Here is an 18,134-nt window from a genome sequence, read left to right as displayed (position 1 = left end):
TCATGTCCATGTTATCCGTTTAATGTGGCAGAGTCCGGAAGCAATTCCTTTAGGTCCCTACCTCTTTTTCAGTGTCCCCACCCCGACTCCCCTTTCCCAGGAACCTCCCAGATGCGTTTCCTCAGCTCGCCCCCCCCTCTGGACTCGCAGCCCTAGTGGTCCCAATAGGAAGCACTGTGGGTCTCGGTGGGAGCCGAGCAGGAAGGAAGGCGGGGCCGCCGGGGGCAGCGGCCGCGGGGGCGAGGCGCGGAGCTGCAGCTCCCACCCCGGAGCAGCCTCCGCAGGTCCTGGCGGAAGCGCAGGCCCAGAAAGGCGTAGAGCACGGGGTTGAGGCCGCAGCGCGCGAGAGCCAAGCCCCCGGTCACCAGCAGGGCCAGGTCCTTGCGCTTACTCGCCGGGCAACTCCGCTCGCGGGCGGCCAGGAGGTCGGCCGTGTCCAGCAGCAGGGCCAGGCTGTAAGGAAGCTGCAGCACCACGAAGGCCGCCACCAGGGCCACCACCACGCGCAGCGCGCGCCGGCGCTCCGGCCCCCTGGCGGCCAGCAGCGTGCGGCCCAGCAGCGCGTAGCAGGCTGCCATGACGCCCAGCGGCAGCGCGAAGCCCAGGGCCACCTGCGCCACCGCGCTCGCCCCCTTCACGGTCTGCGCGAGGCCCTCGGGGAAGATGAGACGGCAACGCCGCTGCCCTTCCCGCTGCCCGTCTTGGCTGAAAAGAAGAGCAGGCAGTGCCAGGAGCAGCGACAGCAGCCACACGATGACTGAGACCAAATGTGCTCTGCCCGGCCCCGAGGGCCTCGGTCCAGCCGGGAGGGCCCGCGTAATGGCCAAGTAGCGGTCGGCGCTAATGCAGGCCAGGAAGAGGAAGCCTGCATGGAAGGAGGCCGAGTAGAGGCCCGAGATGGCACGGCAGGTGGCACTTCCCAGACTCCAGCCCTGCAGAGCTCCCGCTGCGGCAAAGGGCAGGGTCAGGGCCAGCAGAAGGTCTGCCAGGGCCAGCTGCAGCAGATGGGCGCAGGTGGGTGAGCGGGCGGCGTTTCGGGCTGCCAGGTGGGTGGCCAGGACCAGGCCGTTGCCTGCCAGACCCAGGGCAGCCACCGTCAGGGAGATACTGGATTGGAAGGCGCGACTGAAGGCCTGGACATCCGCCTTGTAGCAAAGCTCTGGCAGAGGCTCAGCTGAATAGGCCTCCTCGTCATCTCCAGAATATGAGCCCCAGGAGACCTGCGGAGGTCAAAATGAGAAAAGAGACCCCATGAGTCCTTATCTTCCCATTCACACAAAACAGGCTTTGGCTTCCCTTGCACCCCCCTTGCCTCTGCATCCAGCTTTCTGGGTGACCTTGAGCAAGCCACTTGCTCTTTCTGGATCTCTGTTGCCTAATATGTAGTAGGGTTGTTTGAAATAGGAAGATAATGGGTGTGAAGCATCTGTGCTCTTCATAGGCCAAGGGTTTGTATTATTAATAAACCTGGGAGCTTCAGTTCCGCTTGCAGCGCCCTCTCCTGGAAGTATTCGCACACGCAGGCTTTGCCTCAGACCCCGTGGCCAGACTCTAGACTCCGTCTCCTTTCCCTTTTCCCCTCCCCAAAGCCCACCCCTACCGCCAGTGCACTGACAAACTCATGACAAGCGGGTCTCAAGAATTGGGGCTCAGGTCTGCCGTTGCACCTTGGACCTCTACGTTCAGCTCACTCTTCCCTTCAGCCCGAGTCCTGTCCCCCAACACCAGCCTCCCATCACCAGCCCCATTTATCTGGAGGCCCCTGATCCCACATGGCTCCAGGAATCCTGTGTAGGTCAGAGCCTGGGGGAGGCCTGTCGCCAGGTGTGGAACCCCATGCCTTCACCTTACCCTCCCTCTCTGTAATCCTTCCTCCCCCCTTCCCCCACTCCCACCTGCTCTGTGGGCTCGGTCCCCATCTCTGGCTACGCGGGTTTCTGAGGTAAAGCCACCAGGGAGAGAAGTTAAACTAGTGGGACAGGAAGGAAGGGGCGGGGAGAGCGGCCACGAGGGTGGTGGGTATTGGGGTCTGTGAGCCCTCTCTGCCCAACTTACCCATTCCACTCCCTAAAAAACAATTTCCCTACCAGTAGAAAGAGAATGGGTTTTAGAATATCTCACTTGCTAGCTACCTGTGTGATGGTGTGTGTGTGTGTGTGTGTGTGTGTGTATGTTTTTTTTTTTAACCTCTCTGAGCCTCAGGGTTTTTATCTGCAAAATGGAGTAAAATAAAAATGCTGAATTCACAGGATAATGAGGATGCCTAGTAAGGGTGCTTGCAACATCCTTTGCCTTCGGAAAATGTTAAAATCTTTTACATACTCTTCTCCCCATATCCAGCCCCCCGCCCCCCTTGGATTTTTCACGACCTTCCTTCCCCCTCCCCTGCGACCACAGCCACTGCCAGCCTCAGGTTATTCAGGGTATTTCCCGATGCCTGGCGGCTCTCTACCCCCGCCCTTCACAGCGAGGCTGAGGCGCGCGCTTGCGCGGAGTCCGGGAAAGCTGCGCTCGTTAGGAGAGACAGGCTGGGGAAGGGGGGAGGTGAGAGGAGAGAGGGTGGAAAGGAGAGAGCAGCATAGAACCTGGAACGACTGAGAGAGGGGGGGGCGAGGGGAGAAGGGTTGGGGAGGGGTAAGGGAAGAGGGGTGGGTGGGTAAGGAGGAGAGACAGTGACCCGCTGAGAACCCCAGGAGAGCTCGGAGCCGGAGCCGGAGCTGGAGCTGGAGCCCTAGCCCGAACTGGGCACTGGGAGGCGGCCGCGGAGACCCTTGAGCCCTGCAGGATGTGTCTCCGGCTCTTCTGCATCCTGCTCGCCGCGGTCTCAGGAGCCCAGGGCTGGGGCTACTGTGAGTTCGGGGCTCGGAGGCGGGCAGGGTTGGGCCCGGGAGTTCAAAGCACCGCATTGCGGCTGGGTGGTCGCCGGTCCCTTCCCCGCCGGCGCGCGCTCCCTGGTTCGCTTTCGTCCTTCCCAGCCTCTCCCCCACGCTCCGCAATGCAGTTCGGCGGCCGGAGCGCGCGCCCGGTGCTGGGGTTGGGCTCGAGTCGGCCCGGCTGGGATTTGGCACTACGATCCAAGCCAGAGCTAGTGCCTTGGTTTGAGGGTAGGGGATAAAAGTGTTACTGGCGACCCGGGCTAGGATTAAGGTGTTGCCAGGGGCTGGGTTTGGGCTTGGAACTGGCCCAGGGGCTAGGGTTTGGGGTTGGGGGCTGGACTTGGGGACTGGGATCCAAGGTGGAGTTGGTGCCAGATTGATGCTAAGGTTGGACACAGAACTGGTGATGGTGTCAGGACTGGCTGGGGTTGGGACCAAGGCCTGGATCTGGAATTGGTGCAGGTTTGGGGATGCTGATGATGGGACTGATGCTCACGCTGGGCTGGATTGGTGTCTTGGGCTGACTCAGGTTCTGAAAGATGCTGAGTTTGAGATTGTGTTTTGGGGAGTACTGAGCCCGATTAACACCATGGCAGGAACAGGGCCAGGGAGGGGCTGGCCTAGGAGTTCCCCCAGAAGAAGATAGCCTCCCCTGAGTGTGCCCCAGTTGCTGCAGCCCGGCTTTAAGTTAGGGCTGGGTCTGCTGCTGGGGACCTGAGAAGGAGGAGCTCCAGTCGCTCAGTGTGCAGGGCCTTGGGGAAGGCCTGGGAGGGGCTGACCTGTCCCTATGTCTGTCCCCCCCAACCCAGACGGCTGTGATGAGGAGCTGGTGGGGCCCTTGTACTATCGCTCCCTGGGTGCCTCCTCCTACTATGGGCTCTTCACGGCTCCACGCTTCGCCCGACTGCACGGTGAGCCTGGCCCCAGGAGCAGGGAGGGACTCTGGGGGTGGGGGGTGAGGGCTGGGAGTAAAGGGGGAGCCAGTGGTGAAAGCCCTGGTCCCTTCTATAGGCATAAGTGGATGGTCTCCCCGGACTGGTGACCCGAATCCCTGGCTCCAGATCGACTTAATGAAGAAGCACCGGATCCGGGCGGTGGCCACACAAGGCTCCTTTAACTCTTGGGACTGGGTCACACGCTACATGCTGCTCTACGGCGACCGAGTGGACAGCTGGACCCCGTTCTACCAACAAGGACATAATGCGGTACTCCAGCTCCTGCATACACGCTTGGGGAACCTCCTCAGTTTTGCAGCCTGGGCTGGGCATTAATTAGCTTGTGGGGAAGGGGAGGGGGCGGGGTGAGGGCACAGGTTAGGAATAGTGACTTCCACTCGGAGACTCTGTTCAGAAGGACTGTGAGCTCACAGGTGGGCAAGACACTCCGGGAGGACAGGGTTCCACAACCTTAGAGAGCTTCTTGAAGGAGGTGACACCTGAGCTGAGCTTTGAGGAAGTAATGAGATAGTGGGAGAGGACACTCCGGGCGAGGAGATAACTGTGTGCATAAAGCCATGCAGGCGGGAGATCAAGGAGCGTTTGCTTTGCAAAGTCCAGATTGTCTGGCTGTGACACCTGCGGGCTGGGAAACAAGCCGAGGGTGGGGACCGGTCACTCCCCCCTCCTCTCCCCCGCAGACATTCTTCGGGAACGTGAACGAGTCGGCCGTGGTGCGCCACGACCTGCACTACCACTTCACCGCGCGGTACATCCGCATCGTGCCCTTGGCTTGGAACCCGCGGGGCAAGATCGGCCTGAGGCTGGGCCTCTACGGCTGTCCTTACAGTAAGAGTGCGGAGGTCGTGGCGGGGGTGGGGGTAGGGGTGGGGGTAGGGGTGGGGTGGTGGGGGAGGGGGCGGTAGACGAGCCATCTCCCCGGGCCCCCGCCCCCGGCCCACCTTCGGTCGTTCGCGCAGAGTCCGACGTGCTCTATTTCGACGGCGACGATGCCATCTCGTACCGCTTCCCGCGAGGGGTCAGCCAGAGCCTGTGGGACGTGTTCGCGTTCAGCTTCAAGACCGAGGAGAAGGACGGGCTCCTGCTGCACGCGGAGGGCGCCCAGGGCGACTACGTGACACTCGAGCTACAGGGGGCGCACTTGCTGCTGCACATGAGCCTGGGTGAGCGACCTGGGGGGGGACTCGTGAGCGCAGCGGGTGCGCCGCTCGCCGCCCCTCCTCCGCGAAGCCGTGCCCACCCCTGACGTCCCCTCTCCCGTTCGGCCCAACCCGCTTTTTTCGTGTAGAATTTAGTGCTAGCAGAACTCTGGACCCCGAGTCAGCAGAACTGGATTCCAGTCTCAGCTCTACCGGCTGCTGGCTGCTACCCCAACCCCAGTCTCCTCAATGTAAAAACATCACACACACACACATTAAAAAGTATTTTTGTGTCTAATTAGTTTTTCATAACATCCACATGATGAAGTAGAAGCAGTTATTGTGCCCCAAGTTTTACCGATAGAAGTTCAAAGAGGTTAAATGACTTGCCCTAAGTCACATCCTTGCCAATGATCGCTGCTCCATCCCAGGCCCCGTTGGTCCCATCTCTGTGCCCACCCTCCCTGGCTGCTGCTTCCTAGGGGCCAGGGCTCATTGGGGTTCTCCGGGTCCAAGGTCTGACCTCGCCCCACCCCATCCTCAGGCAGCAGCCCTATCCAACCACGGCCTGGCCACACCACGGTGAGCGCTGGTGGGGTCCTCAATGACCAGCACTGGCACTATGTGCGTGTGGACCGATATGGCCGCCAAGCAAACCTCACCCTGGACGGCTATGTGCAGCGTTTCATTCTCAATGGCGACTTCGAGAGGCTGAACCTGGACAATGAGGTGAGCAGAGCAGAAGGAGTCGTTTGGTTGAGGGGGGCGCTGGCTGGGTGGGTGGGGGACAGCACTTCCCTCCACCAAAGGTCAGACCTTGCTTCCTGGTGCCGCCTGAGACCCATTGAGATGGGTTTGGACATCTGGATTTTGAGGATTGGGCAAGATGAGAAAATTGCCCCCTGGGATTGCCCAGCTGTGCGGGATTAAAGACCCTGGCCTCCGTCTGCACAGAAAGAATCCCAGAAAGTTTTATTGACCTACTCAAGGCCTTGCAGCCACTTTGGTGGAGTTAGGACTAGAACCCAAACCTCAAGAGGCCCAGCGAGCTTCCAGCTTTAACCCTGACATTGGGGAAATGTGTGTTTCGAGCCTTTTATAAAAAAGCTGCATGGTGGGAGCTCCAGGAAGGTGCATGCGCTCCCACACCCAGGGAACCTCACCCTCCCAGGGAACCTCACCCTCATTCCCTACTCCGCCCACAGATGTTCATTGGGGGTCTGGTGGGCGCACAGAAAAACCTTGCCTATCGGCATAATTTCCGTGGCTGCATGGAAAATGTAATCTTCAACCGAGTCAACATCGCGGACCTGGCTGTGCGGCGCCATTCGAGGATCACCTTCGAGGCCAGTGGGCTGGGGATCTGGGAGGATGGGACATCAGAGCCACTTGGAAAGCCAAGAAGTGGAGCGGGAAGAGATCTTGACAATTAGATACAAGTTCAGGACCTCTCCCTCCCCAGACAGATGGTCAAGTGGGGGTCATGATGAAATTACAGGAGGTGCAAAGTCCACCCCTCTACCCCAGTTAAGAAGTGGCAGTAGAACCACGGGAAATCCCCTCTGGATGTTGGCAGGAAGGAGGAGTCGCCCTGAAGACTTAGATCAGTGATAGCAAGAGAGCGGAGGCCCCCTGTACCGCTGGACCTGTTTGTAGGAGGGTGGAAATGTCAGGGTTGAAGGTCTTCCCCCATCGCCCCCACACTGAGGGAGTGCTGTGACAAAGATCTTAGGCCAATATGAAAATGGGATTCCCAGAGAGGCGGGGTGGAAACTCGAGGCCACTGATGGGTCCTTGCTTTCGCCTTCAGGGTAAGGTGGCCTTCCGCTGCCTGGACCCGGTTCCTCACCCGGTCAACTTCGGAGGTCCTCACAACTTCCTGCAAGTGCCTGGGTTCCCTCGACGTGGCCGCCTCGCGGTCTCCTTTCGCTTCCGCACCTGGGACCTCACGGGACTGCTACTTTACTCCAGCCTGGGAGATGGGCTGGGCCACGTGGAGCTGATGCTCAGTGAAGGGCAGGTCAACGTGTCCATTGCACAGACCGGCCGAAAGAAGCTTCAGTTCGCTGCTGGTGAGGGATGGGTTGGGGGCGGGGCCTGGATTGAAGGGTGGACAGGGGCCAGAGAGGTAGGTAGGAGGCCAGAGAGGGCAGAGAAGAGCCGGGGTGATTGTGGGCTTGGACTGAGGGGAGCAGAGCAGGAGGTCCCAGGCCCCTGGGAAAAGGTGGGAGTGGATGAGAGGCAGCTGGGGCTGGGGGCAGACCTGAGGGGCTATGGGTGCTGGGAGAAGCAGGAAGCCTGAGAGTCCTGGTATTCTCCAGTTCGGGGAGGGGGGGGGGGTCTCTGGAGGTGTTTGTTATTCATTTATAACTTTGCAGATTGTATAAGCTGCTGGCGTTATGGATAGTGGAGACTTTCAGAGATGTCACCACCCAGTGTGATAAGTGTAACAATGGGAGGAGGAACATAGTCCACTATTGGGACACAGAGTGGGGGTGCTGCTTCCACAGGAAAGACAGATTGCTCCTAGGGCCTGGTGCGTTCCCCACCCACAGCATCCTCCTTTCCTGTCCAGGGTACCGCCTGAATGATGGCTTTTGGCACGAGGTGAATTTCGCGGCACAGGAAAACCATGCAGTCATCAGCATTGATGATGTGGAGGGGGCAGAGGTCAGGGTCTCATACCCACTGCTGATCCGTACAGGGACTTCGTACTTCTTTGGGGGTAAGTGGTGGCTAACCTGGCCAGACCCCTGTCCCTGGGTGGGAAGGCCCCCACCCCCACCTAAGTCCACCCAGATGGGACTACATGGAGAGCTTTGTAGGAATAAACCCTTCTTTCCCTTCTGGGGTCTTGGGGACCGGAAGGTCACTGCCATTATCTATTGGCCCCTCCCTTCCTTCATGTCTGGCTCTCCCTTGGCATCTCCCTGGGGGAGGGTCTCTGGGGTCTCCCCTGGGGAGGGCCTCACAGGGGTGGTTGCTCCAGGTTGTCCCAAGCCAGCCAGTCGATGGGGCTGCCACTCTAACCAGACGGCGTTCCATGGCTGCATGGAGCTGTTCAAGGTGGATGGTCAACTGGTCAACCTGACTCTGGTGGAGGGCCGGCGGCTTGGATACTTTGCTGAGGTCCTCTTTGACACATGTGGCATCACTGATAGGTATCCAGAAGTCCCTTTCCCTTTAAGAGGTGACCCCCCCCCCTCCAAAGCTCTTTCCCATGGTCTCCCAAAGGGAGTGGCCTTTCTCAATCTTTTTTCTCCTGGTCCCAGCTCTTCAGTCTCCCACCTGGAGATGATTCCTCCTTGACCTCTCACTTCCTGTTTCTTCCCTTAAGTGACATGTGCTCAGAATGGAAATGAAGCATCTATTTTTTGGGTGGTGGTGGTGTATTATTTGTTCATTGGGGGAAGGGGAAACAGTGCTTGAGCCAAGGCCTGCCTAATGCCCAGCATTTAGGCTCATATCTGGCTAGTTAGGTGAGGTGTGTCTCACGGAGTTCTGTGTTCTCAGGAGTAGGGAGTGGAGCCTGTAGGGGTCAGACCCCACTCTCAAGCTCCCAATAAGGCTTCTTCCCTTGGTGCTGACCTCTTCCTTAGGTGCAGCCCTAACATGTGTGAGCATGATGGACGCTGCTACCAGTCTTGGGATGACTTCATCTGCTACTGTGAACTGACAGGCTACAAGGGGGAGACCTGCCACCAACGTAAGCCAGCTGGGATATGGGGGAAGAGTCGGGGACAGGAGAGGTCAGGGGACGGTTGCTGGGATCATGAGGCTGCTAGAGATGGTGGGGCTGGCTCTGCTAGCCCTCTGAACCCATAATTGCTTTCTACCACCTACCAGCTTTGTATAAGGAATCTTGTGAGGCTTATCGGCTTAGTGGGAAAACTTCGGGAAACTTCACCATTGATCCTGATGGCAGTGGCCCCCTGAAGCCATTTGTAGTATACTGTGATATTCGAGGTAAGTGGCTCTGATAGGTGGTTAAGGGACAGGTGACAAGGCTATGCTGGGGGGTGGGGAAACAGGGAAGGATTGAAGGGTGGGCAGGGGCCAGTAAGATTAAACTGTGATGGGGCTAAAGGAGGGCAGAGGGAAAAGGGACACTCAGGAATTTGTAATCTAGCCTTGCAGATAAATTCCAGCTTCCTGATGTGGTCCAGCTGTCTCATCTCCAGCCTGCAATGTCCAGGGCCAGGAGCTAGGCTGGAATGGAACTGCTAGCCACATTTATTGGCTCTGAGTTGCAGCAGTGGTGGTGGAAATGGGCAGGGAGATGGGTAGAGAGTGCCCATCTCCAGCCAAAGCTCTGTCCCTTCCCCTCCCCCAGAGAACAAGGCATGGACAGTTGTGCGGCATGACAGGCTGTGGACAACTCGGGTGACAGGTTCGAGCATGGAGCGGCCATTCCTGGGGGCCGTCCAGTACTGGAATGCATCCTGGGAGGAAGTCAGTGCCCTGGCCAATGCTTCCCAGCACTGTGAACAGTGGATCGAATTCTCCTGCTACAATTCCAGGCTGCTCAACACTGCAGGTTGGGTCTGGGGTCTGGGAGGGTGAGGTGGAGAGCTGGAGGAGAGGCCAGTGGGGGCCTGGGAGAAAGAAACCAGACGGTTAAGTTGGAGCCCTGGGCTAGAAGATTCAAGAGTCCGAGGCTGGTTAGAAGGGTGAGAGGGGAGCCCAGAGACTTGTGGAGGAACAGGGCCTAGAAACTGCCTGAACCTCTTCCCCAGGAGGCTACCCCTACAGCTTCTGGATTGGCCGGAATGAGGAGCAGCACTTCTACTGGGGAGGCTCGCAGCCTGGGATCCAGCGCTGTGCCTGCGGTCTGGACCGGAGCTGTGTGGACCCTACTCTGCAGTGCAACTGTGACGCTGATCAGCCCCAGTGGTGAGGGAGGCACAGGGCGGGGCTCTCAGGATCTGGGGACCGGTGAATGGCCGGAGCTGAGCCACTGCATCTTGCCCGCACAGGAGAACCGACAGGGGACTGCTGACCTTTGTGGACCATTTGCCTGTCACTCAGGTGGTGGTGGGGGACACAAACCGCTCCACTTCTGAGGCCCAGTTTTTCCTGAGGCCTCTGCGCTGCTATGGCGATCGTGAGTGGCAGACCCGTTTTGTGTATCATCTAGTTTCTAAAATCTAGGCCATCTGACTCACTGGGTGCCTCCAGGACACAGTCAGACACCCTAGGTCCTCCTATGATATGACCCCCACCTATACTGCTCCTTTACACCTTATTGTCTTTCATTACATTCCTTGGTTACCCCCAGTTGTCCCTCGGCCTTTCCTTCCCCCACTCACTTGAGGCTCCCTTACTCCCCCACCCTCCAACCTCCCTGACAAGGCCTTCTTCCATCTGGTTTTGTAGGAAATTCCTGGAACACCATCTCCTTCCACACCGGGGCTGCACTACGCTTTCCTCCAATCCGTGCCAACCACAGCCTTGATGTCTCCTTCTACTTCAGGACCTCGGCCCCTTCAGGAGTCTTCCTAGAGAATATGGGGGGCTCTTACTACCAGTGGTGCCGACCTTACATACGGGTGGAACTAAACAGTGAGCAGGCACACGGGAGGGACGTGGGGTAGATGACTAACTCTGGGAAGAATGGGTGTAGGTGGAGGCTGGGGAAAGAGACAAGGGCAGATGTCTTGTCCTCTCTATGGAGGCTTTGATGACCCTGGGTTCTAGTCCAGCTGTCTTGAAAGCTGGTTTTGTGACCTGAGGCACCCAGTCTGCCTCTCGGGGCCTTAGGTGAATAAGGAAGCTGGGATCCTGAGGAATCTCCTACCTACTAGCTATGCTTCTAACCTGAGAAGGGGGGTGGGAAGCTGGCTCCAGGGATCTGCAAATTTGGGAGAGAACAGGGGTATGAGGTTTTAAGCCGTTTTTAGTTTTGTCCCAGGCTGTAGATAAACTGGAGGGACATTCCAGGAGCTCCAGAGTGAAGAAGAGAGGTTGCATTGGGTGAGGAATCTTGGAGGTCTGAGTTCTCTCCCCCCACCCCCACCAGCATCCCGAGATGTGGTCTTCGCCTTCGATGTGGGGAATGGAGATGAGAACCTGACAGTACACTCAGATGATTTTGAGTTCAACGATGATGAGTGGCACCTGGTCCGGGCTGAAATCAATGTGAAGCAGGCCCGGCTCCGCGTGGACCACAGGCCCTGGGTGGTGCGGCCTATGCCCCTGCAGACCTACATCTGGCTGGAGTACGACCAGCCCCTCTATGTTGGTAAGCAGCAACCCAGAGGCAGGTCTGAAGTCTCCTTAACCTTTCCACCCTCTCAAGGCTGCTCTCCTTGTTTCCAGGAACCCGTGTCTTAATTCCCAATCCCCTCTGCTTCAGAGAGAGCCAGAGGCCCACCGTCCCTCTCCAGTCCCTGGCTCTAGTCCATTATTCTAGCTCCCTTGGTTCCTTTCCCAACCCCAATACTTACCCCTGTCTCTTGCTCTACACCCATTTCTTAACCTGCCCACCCTTCCCAGGATCTGCAGAGCTTAAGAGGCGCCCCTTCGTGGGCTGCTTGAGGGCTATGCGTCTGAATGGAGTGACTCTGAACCTGGAAGGCCGTGCCAATGCCTCTGAGGGTACCTCACCCAACTGCACAGGCCGCTGTGCCCATCCCCGGTTCCCCTGTTTCCATGGAGGCCGTTGCGTGGAACGCTACAGCTACTACACATGTGACTGTGACCTCACGGCTTTTGATGGGCCATATTGCAACCATGGTCAGTGCTGTTGGTTATGGGAGGACAGGGAGCTGTAGGGTGTAATGGGATGTAGGGATGGCAGGGAAGAAAGGAAGGAGGGTGTCTCTGGGTTCCTGAGCTCTGATCTGGGGCCATCAGACAGCAGAAGATGCTGGGTGACTCCAAAGGCATCAAGTGGGGCAAGGAAGGGGTGGTACAGCTAGCTGGTAGTAAAAGCAACAAGCAAATAACTTCCCCATCTTCCTCTATCACCAAGGTAACACAGGTTCCCCCCCTTGCAAGTATATCCACCTTAGGCTGCATGATGCCCTCCTATGCCATTTCCTATTTGACAATTGCTGCACTCCTAAAACATGTCTACAGCCGGGTTCTTGGTTAAAGAGAACCTAGTCATTCACCACAGCAAGATCTCTGCACATATACTCAGACTGCATCCTCCCTAAGGCTGGTAGGTTACTAATGGGAAGTCTGATGGAATTAGGGAGATTTAGGGACTTAGGGACCAATAGAAGACCTTTGGTCTTGGTTTGGAAATGTGAGTAGTGGTGCATGTACTGGATGGAGTCATGATATCTCAGTTCTAATCTTGGCTCTCCACTTACTGGGTATCCTTAAGCAAGTCACTACCCACCTCTGAGCCTCAGTTTCCCCACCTGTAAAATGCAGCCCCAACCCCAGCAGGGGTTGGCTAATATGAAACTGGTGGTGGCAGAAACTGAAGGCAAGTCCAGGGGTGTGTGTGTGTGTGTGTGTGTGTGTGTGTGTGTGTGTGTGACATATACAATGTCTGAATATGGGAACAGAAGCCCTGACCTCACCACCTGTGCCTTCAGATATTGGTGGTTTCTTTGAGCCTGGCACCTGGATGCGCTATAACCTGCAGTCAGCACTGCGCTCTGCAGCCCGGGAGTTCTCCCACATGCTGAGCCGGCCGGTGCCAGGCTACGAGCCAGGCTACATCCCCGGCTACGACACTCCTGGCTATGTACCTGGCTACCATGGCCCTGGGTACCGTCTGCCTGACTACCCGCAGCCTGGCCGGCCTGTGCCAGGTTACCGGGGTCCTGTCTACAATGTTACTGGAGAGGAGGTGTCTTTCAGCTTTAGCACCGAATCTGCCCCCGCTGTCCTGCTCTACGTCAGCTCCTTTGTGCGTGATTACATGGCCGTGCTCATCAAGGAAGACGGTAAGCTCCTGACAGGCTCTCTCCTTCAACTCCAGCTTCTTCCAGGGCACCCTTCATTCTCAACTATTGATTCACTAATTAATACATAAAAGGACCTAAGTGCTCTTAGAAAAGGGGGATTGTGGGACCTGAAGGGAGACTCCCTCTTTTCCTCTCCACCCCACAGGGACTCTACAGCTGCGATATCAGCTGGGCACCAGTCCCTACGTGTACCAACTAACCACCCGACCAGTTACAGATGGTCAGCCCCACAGTGTCAATATCACCCGGGTTTACCGCCAGCTGTTCATCCAGGTGTGTGTAGAGAGAAGTGGACCAGTTCAGATCATAACCTCATGATCAAGGTTGTGGCACCCAGGAAAATGTCAAATATTTAATATTTGTATTTATTACCTCATATGACTCTCACAACAGGTCTGTGAGGCAGTTCAGGTACACGTGTACTTATTATCTCTGTTTTACAAATAATTACGGACTCAGAAAGTAAAGTGCTTCCCCAAAGTTAAACTACTAGAAAGCTGCAAAAACAGGGCTCAAAACCAGGCTGTTGGGTTTTTAAAACCAAATTCTACATCTGGTCCAGGGGTGGCGCACGTAGGACAAAGCTAGGACTTACCACCTGCTGGGACAGAGTTCAGGGTTCCTGGATGATCGTGGCTGCGGCTGCCTCTGGTTCTCCCTCCCGCATCTCCTTTCTCCTCCCCATCTCAGGTGGACTACTTCCCACTGACAGAACAGAAGTTCTCACTGTTGGTGGACAGCCAGCTTGACTCACCCAAGGCCTTGTATCTAGGGCGTGTTATGGGTAAGCTGAGGGTGACAATGCATTGGGGGTAAGAAATTGTGGGTGAAGTCCCTGGAGCCCAGATGAGAGTGAAGGAACTGGGAATCACAGAGAAAGTGCTGATTAGTAGGAAATCTATAGATGGTAAGGGAGGGTTATTGGTGGTCCAAACGCTTTCTTTCTGGGCCTGCCTCTCCCCCAGAAACAGGAGTAATTGACCCAGAGATCCAGCGCTACAACACACCAGGTTTCTCGGGCTGCTTGTCTGGTGTTCGATTCAACAATGTGGCTCCCCTCAAAACCCACTTCCGAACCCCTCGACCCATGACTGCTGAGCTAGCTGAGGCCCTTCGAGTTCAGGGAGAACTGTCTGAATCTAACTGTGGAGCCATGCCACGTCTTTTCTCAGAGGTGCCACCTGAGCTGGATCCCTGGTATCTGCCTCCAGGTATGTCCCCAGGACACAAGAGGGAGGGACAATAGAGAAAGAATATTCTTCTTACCACATCGGAGGCTTCTCCTAACTGGTGCTTTCTCTTCTTCAGACTTCCCATACTACCATGATGATGGATGGGTTGCCATACTTTTAGGCTGTGAGTAGTGTGATCCCTGCCCTAACCTCCTGATTCCACCCTCTCACTGTTAGCATTCCCTCCCTGCCCTGTAGATTCTGTGGGTCGTGACCCCTGAAAATACATCCTGCACATCAGATATTTACATTACGATTCATAACAGTAGCAAAATTACAGTTATGAAGTAGCAACGAAAATAATTTTATGGCTGGGGGTCACCACAACATGAGGAACTGTATTAAAGGGTCGCGGCATTAGGAAGGTTGAGAACCACTGCTGTAGAACATGGTAGTGCAAAGAAGGTTGAGATAGGCCATGCTGAAGTAGTATGTAATTGGAATAGAGATTTTTAAATGTTTGAGGATGCTATAGACTTTTGTTTTTATGTTATAGACTTTAATTGAAATATTAAGATTGGACTATGGTTAAGGAATGAGGAAATGGGGGTATAGTAACATCTAGAGAGATAAGAAGGGTTAACTGCCCTAGTTGGTTTGGCTCAGAGGATAGAGCGTCAGCCTGTGGACTGAAGGGTCCCAGGTTCAATTCCAGTCAAGGGCACATGCCTGAGTTGTGGGCCCGACCCCCAGTGGGGGGCGTGCAGGAGGCAGCCGATCAATAGTTCTTTCTCATCATTCATGTTTTTCTCTCTTTCCCTCTCCCTTCTTCTCTGAAATCAATAAAATAAATATATTATTAAAAAAAAAAAGGAAGGGATGTGAAAAGAGAATATTAGAAGATGGCAGGGGATAAGCCAGGAATTCAGACCTACCAGACACTAAGGAATAGCTTGATGGTTGTAGAGTGAACACTGTTGTTCATGTATGCTTTTACTCAAAAGCATACATCTGTGTCTGTATGTAGGAGAAACCCCAAAGATCTGCTCTAATTATTTCTTTTTCCTCTTTCAGTTTTGGTGGCCTTCCTGCTGCTGGGGCTGGTGGGAATGTTGGTGCTCTTCTATCTGCAAAATCATCGCTACAAGGGTTCCTACCATACCAATGAGCCCAAGGCCACCCACGATTACCACCCTGGCAGCAAACCTCCCCTACCTACTTCAGGCTCTGCCCAGGCCCCGCCCTCTACACCAGCTTCCACCCAAGTTCCAGCCCCAGCCCCAGCCCCAGCCCCAGCCCAGTCCAGCCCCAGCCCCAGCCCCAAACCCAGTCCCAGCCCCTGGCCCTGGCTCCCGGGACCAAAACCTACCCCAGATCCTGGAGGAGTCCAGATCTGAATGAATCAGAAGGGCTTCAGGGACCAAGTCCATTTCCCTGAATTCCCCATAACCTGCCCCTACCCAACCCTGTCAGGGACATTTGACTCCTTTTAGCTGGTTCTGCTCACCCAGAGGATTCCCCTCCTGCCAAGTTTGGTGGGCAGAGCTACAGATGGGACCAAAGGGAGTAGCTGAGCCTCACTGCCTAAACCAGTGCCCTGCCCATTTCCGTTTCCCCAGGCTCCTGGTGGTTTGCCTGCCCCAAAAGGAAAGCCTCATGGGGTTGAGACAGGTCCTTCCTGCCATCCTTGTCCCAGCTGCTGCCAGGGATTAAGAGAATGCAGGGGAGATTAACTGTCTCTCTCCAAACATTCAATCTCAGCAGGGAGAGATGTGTGGGATTGCAGGGATGCACGAGGTATGGGGGGAGGAGGCTGCTAAACATATCCCCCAGCCTTCGCCCTGCCCTGCACATCTTCCATCTGTGTCCACTCAGCTGGGTGTTAGGGAGGGCTTCATCACTGGGTCCTACCCTCCTCCTCCTTTTTTGTTTTTTATAGACTGAGAGGCTTCAGTTTAGCACTTTAGTACCTCTGCTGCTTCAAATGCTTTAGCCAAAGCCATAAAAACTTGCAACGTAGAGAAAATGCAGACACACTGACTAGCCAGCTCCATACTCTTCCTCCCTCTTCCAAGATATGCAATAGCCTTGATGCCTGTCAAAAGGCTTAGCCCCCTCTCCAATGCATGAGGAGCCCTCTTTCCTCCGCTCAGAGATGCTGCTTCATTTGCCCAGGAGGTCACATTCTTTAAATATATTTTTTGTTGCAAAGTCTCTCTCTAGAGAAACTATATATTATTCTAATTTTTAAATTATCAGTTTATATATAAAAGAAGAAAAAAGCAATCGATTGTCCTGTCCTGTGCTGTGCTTTAGTTTGCTTCTCCTGTGTTGGAAGTCCCATGAGGCCTGCTGGTCACTCATCCAGCCTGAGTCGGCCTCCACTCTGAAGCTGTGCTCTCAGACGTAGAGCCGTTCTAATAAAACAGAGTGGCAGAGCCCCAGACTGTGTGTGGTGGCTGGTGTTGTGGTTAGCGGGTAGGGTAAGTGGAATGGCTTTAAGAGAACTAATTTGAGGGCTTGGGAATTTCTACAGGGAACCCTCAGAATCCTTGCATCACCTACCAGGAGCCTGACTGGTTCTTGCCAACCCTCAATCTCACCCAGCCTCACATCTCAGTGGACAAGTGGGGATCAGAATGCTAAAGCTTCAGCCGAACTGTCCCTATACCATCATCCCTGGATCATTTCCAGCCCCAAAGCACATGGAACACACTTTGCCAAAATGGATTCTGCCATTTATTCAGATAAGAGATCACAAGCCACAGGACTTAAAGTGCGTGAAATTCACTGGCAATGAAGCCGCACATATACCAGCCTCCCCGCGCCCCCCCCCCGCCCCCACCTTGCTCCATTCATCCTTACATGTCTGGGGGGAGGGGTTGACACCCGTCATTAAAGGTTGAGGACAGCAGGGAAAAAGGATGGGAATGCTGGAGGAGCAGGAGTATTAGTGGTCTGAAACTGGGGAAGGAAGGGGTTGACCACAGTGATTCTGTACACTGAGGCAAGGGTGGGGTCAGTAGCCTCTCAAAGGCTCGATGTAATTTTTTCCCACCTGTTCCTCACGGCCAGCCCCTGGCATTTCAGGCAGACGTAACTCCTCCTTCTTCATCTGTCTATGGTTTCCCCTATAATTTTTGAGTAATTCAGAGCCCACAGTCCAGCTAGAAGGTGCCCCAATACACAATGATTACAAACCACAGCAAATATGCATTTCAGAATTGTGGTGGGGGCTGGCCCACTCAGGTGGGAAGAGGCTTCTGTCAGGCGCTGGCTGGGCATATGCCCTGCTGCATGCATGTGCCCACAAGTGTGGTGAGTGAGAGTAGGTGAGTGTGTGTGTGTGTGTGTGTGTGTGTGTAAATGTCCCACAAAAACCCCTGGGCGGCTGCTTGGGCAGAGGGAATCCTATCCCTTGCTTCATGGGACAGCCAGTGGGGTTGAAGGAAGGGAGTGGTCAGCACAGACTGGGAGAGAGGGCTGATTCCCCAGAGGGAAGGGAGAAGCCTGCTCCCTATTCTAATACTCCCGAGGCCAGTCTGTACCTGCCCATGTCCTTTTTACCCAGCACAATGCTCCTTATTCCCTGCCAGCTCAGCACACAGCCAGACTCTTAGAGCCGGCCCTTTCTTATTAAATTCTTCTGTGTCAAGACAGCTCCTCCTACCTCCACCAGGCGACGAGACAGAACTGGCGGAGAATCCTCCACCCCTCTTCTCCCCCACCTCAGGAAAGGGATTTGGGCAAGGAACTCAAGACCTTAGCTTAAACTCTACCCCAATCTACAGATCTTCTAAAAGAAATAAAGTGCTTTGCTCTGCATAAATCCCAGAGAAAATGGCACACAGACTGGCACAGGTGGTCTTCTCGACACTTCAAATACCCTCTGCCAGCCTGCAGGGCCCACATGATGCCATCCTAAACACGTGCAATTTGGGAGTCTCTGACCCACCTCCAAAAACATACTGTCAACTCACCCTTTCCAACAGCAGGAGCTACAGACAGGAAAGTCAATCACACCGACAATCTCCCCCTAGTCCAGGCCTGTGCCCATCTACATGGA

General features: G+C 55.4%; 2 protein-coding genes across 4 annotated transcripts; one reads left to right on the top strand and one right to left on the bottom strand.

Moving 5' to 3' along the window:
* CCR10 (C-C motif chemokine receptor 10) lies at window positions 1–1,919 on the bottom strand. Its single transcript, XM_036339598.1, has 2 exons — window positions 1,896–1,919; window positions 1–1,220 (listed from the first exon to the last, which is right to left on the bottom strand). The coding sequence occupies exons 1-2, from the start codon at window positions 1,917–1,919 to the stop codon at window positions 153–155; spliced, it is 1,092 nt and encodes a 363-aa protein (XP_036195491.1). The 3' UTR covers window positions 1–152.
* A 745-nt stretch (window positions 1,920–2,664) lies between these two features.
* Window positions 2,665–16,545, top strand: CNTNAP1 (contactin associated protein 1). Of its 3 annotated transcripts, none has more exons than XM_036339712.1 (25): window positions 2,665–2,849; window positions 3,686–3,787; window positions 3,888–4,081; window positions 4,513–4,660; window positions 4,792–4,995; window positions 5,516–5,700; window positions 6,177–6,317; window positions 6,782–7,043; window positions 7,547–7,696; window positions 7,961–8,132; window positions 8,571–8,677; window positions 8,818–8,937; window positions 9,305–9,508; window positions 9,708–9,864; window positions 9,948–10,075; window positions 10,348–10,533; window positions 10,991–11,212; window positions 11,467–11,706; window positions 12,522–12,875; window positions 13,042–13,169; window positions 13,587–13,680; window positions 13,862–14,107; window positions 14,205–14,252; window positions 15,143–15,333; window positions 15,365–16,545. In XM_036339712.1, the coding sequence occupies exons 1-25, from the start codon at window positions 2,786–2,788 to the stop codon at window positions 15,467–15,469; spliced, it is 4,152 nt and encodes a 1,383-aa protein (XP_036195605.1). In that variant the 5' UTR covers window positions 2,665–2,785; the 3' UTR covers window positions 15,470–16,545. The 3 variants fall into 3 exon arrangements, with proteins under 3 accessions (XP_036195605.1, XP_036195606.1, XP_036195604.1); XM_036339713.1 differs by having other exon boundaries at window positions 15,143–15,373; window positions 15,405–16,545; XM_036339711.1 differs by having other exon boundaries at window positions 15,143–16,545.
* Window positions 16,546–18,134: the final 1,589 nt, after the last annotated feature.

Source organism: Myotis myotis, unplaced genomic scaffold (assembly GCF_014108235.1).
Source record: "Myotis myotis isolate mMyoMyo1 unplaced genomic scaffold, mMyoMyo1.p scaffold_m19_p_17, whole genome shotgun sequence".
Lineage (NCBI taxonomy): Eukaryota > Metazoa > Chordata > Mammalia > Chiroptera > Vespertilionidae > Myotis > Myotis myotis.
The sequence above is the reverse complement of the archived record's forward strand: the minus strand, read 5'-3'. Positions and strand labels throughout refer to the sequence as shown.

Coding starts and splice junctions, on each gene's coding strand:
- CCR10 (XM_036339598.1), bottom strand. CDS start 1,919: ATGGGGACCGAGCCCACAGAGCAG. Junction 1,221..1,895: donor GGACCGAGCCCACAGAGCAG/GTGGGAGTGGGG, acceptor TGACCTCCGCAG/GTCTCCTGGGGCTCATATTC.
- CNTNAP1 (XM_036339711.1), top strand. CDS start 2,786: ATGTGTCTCCGGCTCTTCTGCATCCTGCTCGCCGCGGTCTCAGGAGCC. Junction 11,213..11,466: donor CGACCAGCCCCTCTATGTTG/GTAAGCAGCAAC, acceptor CACCCTTCCCAG/GATCTGCAGAGCTTAAGAGG. Junction 13,681..13,861: donor GTATCTAGGGCGTGTTATGG/GTAAGCTGAGGG, acceptor CCTCTCCCCCAG/AAACAGGAGTAATTGACCCA.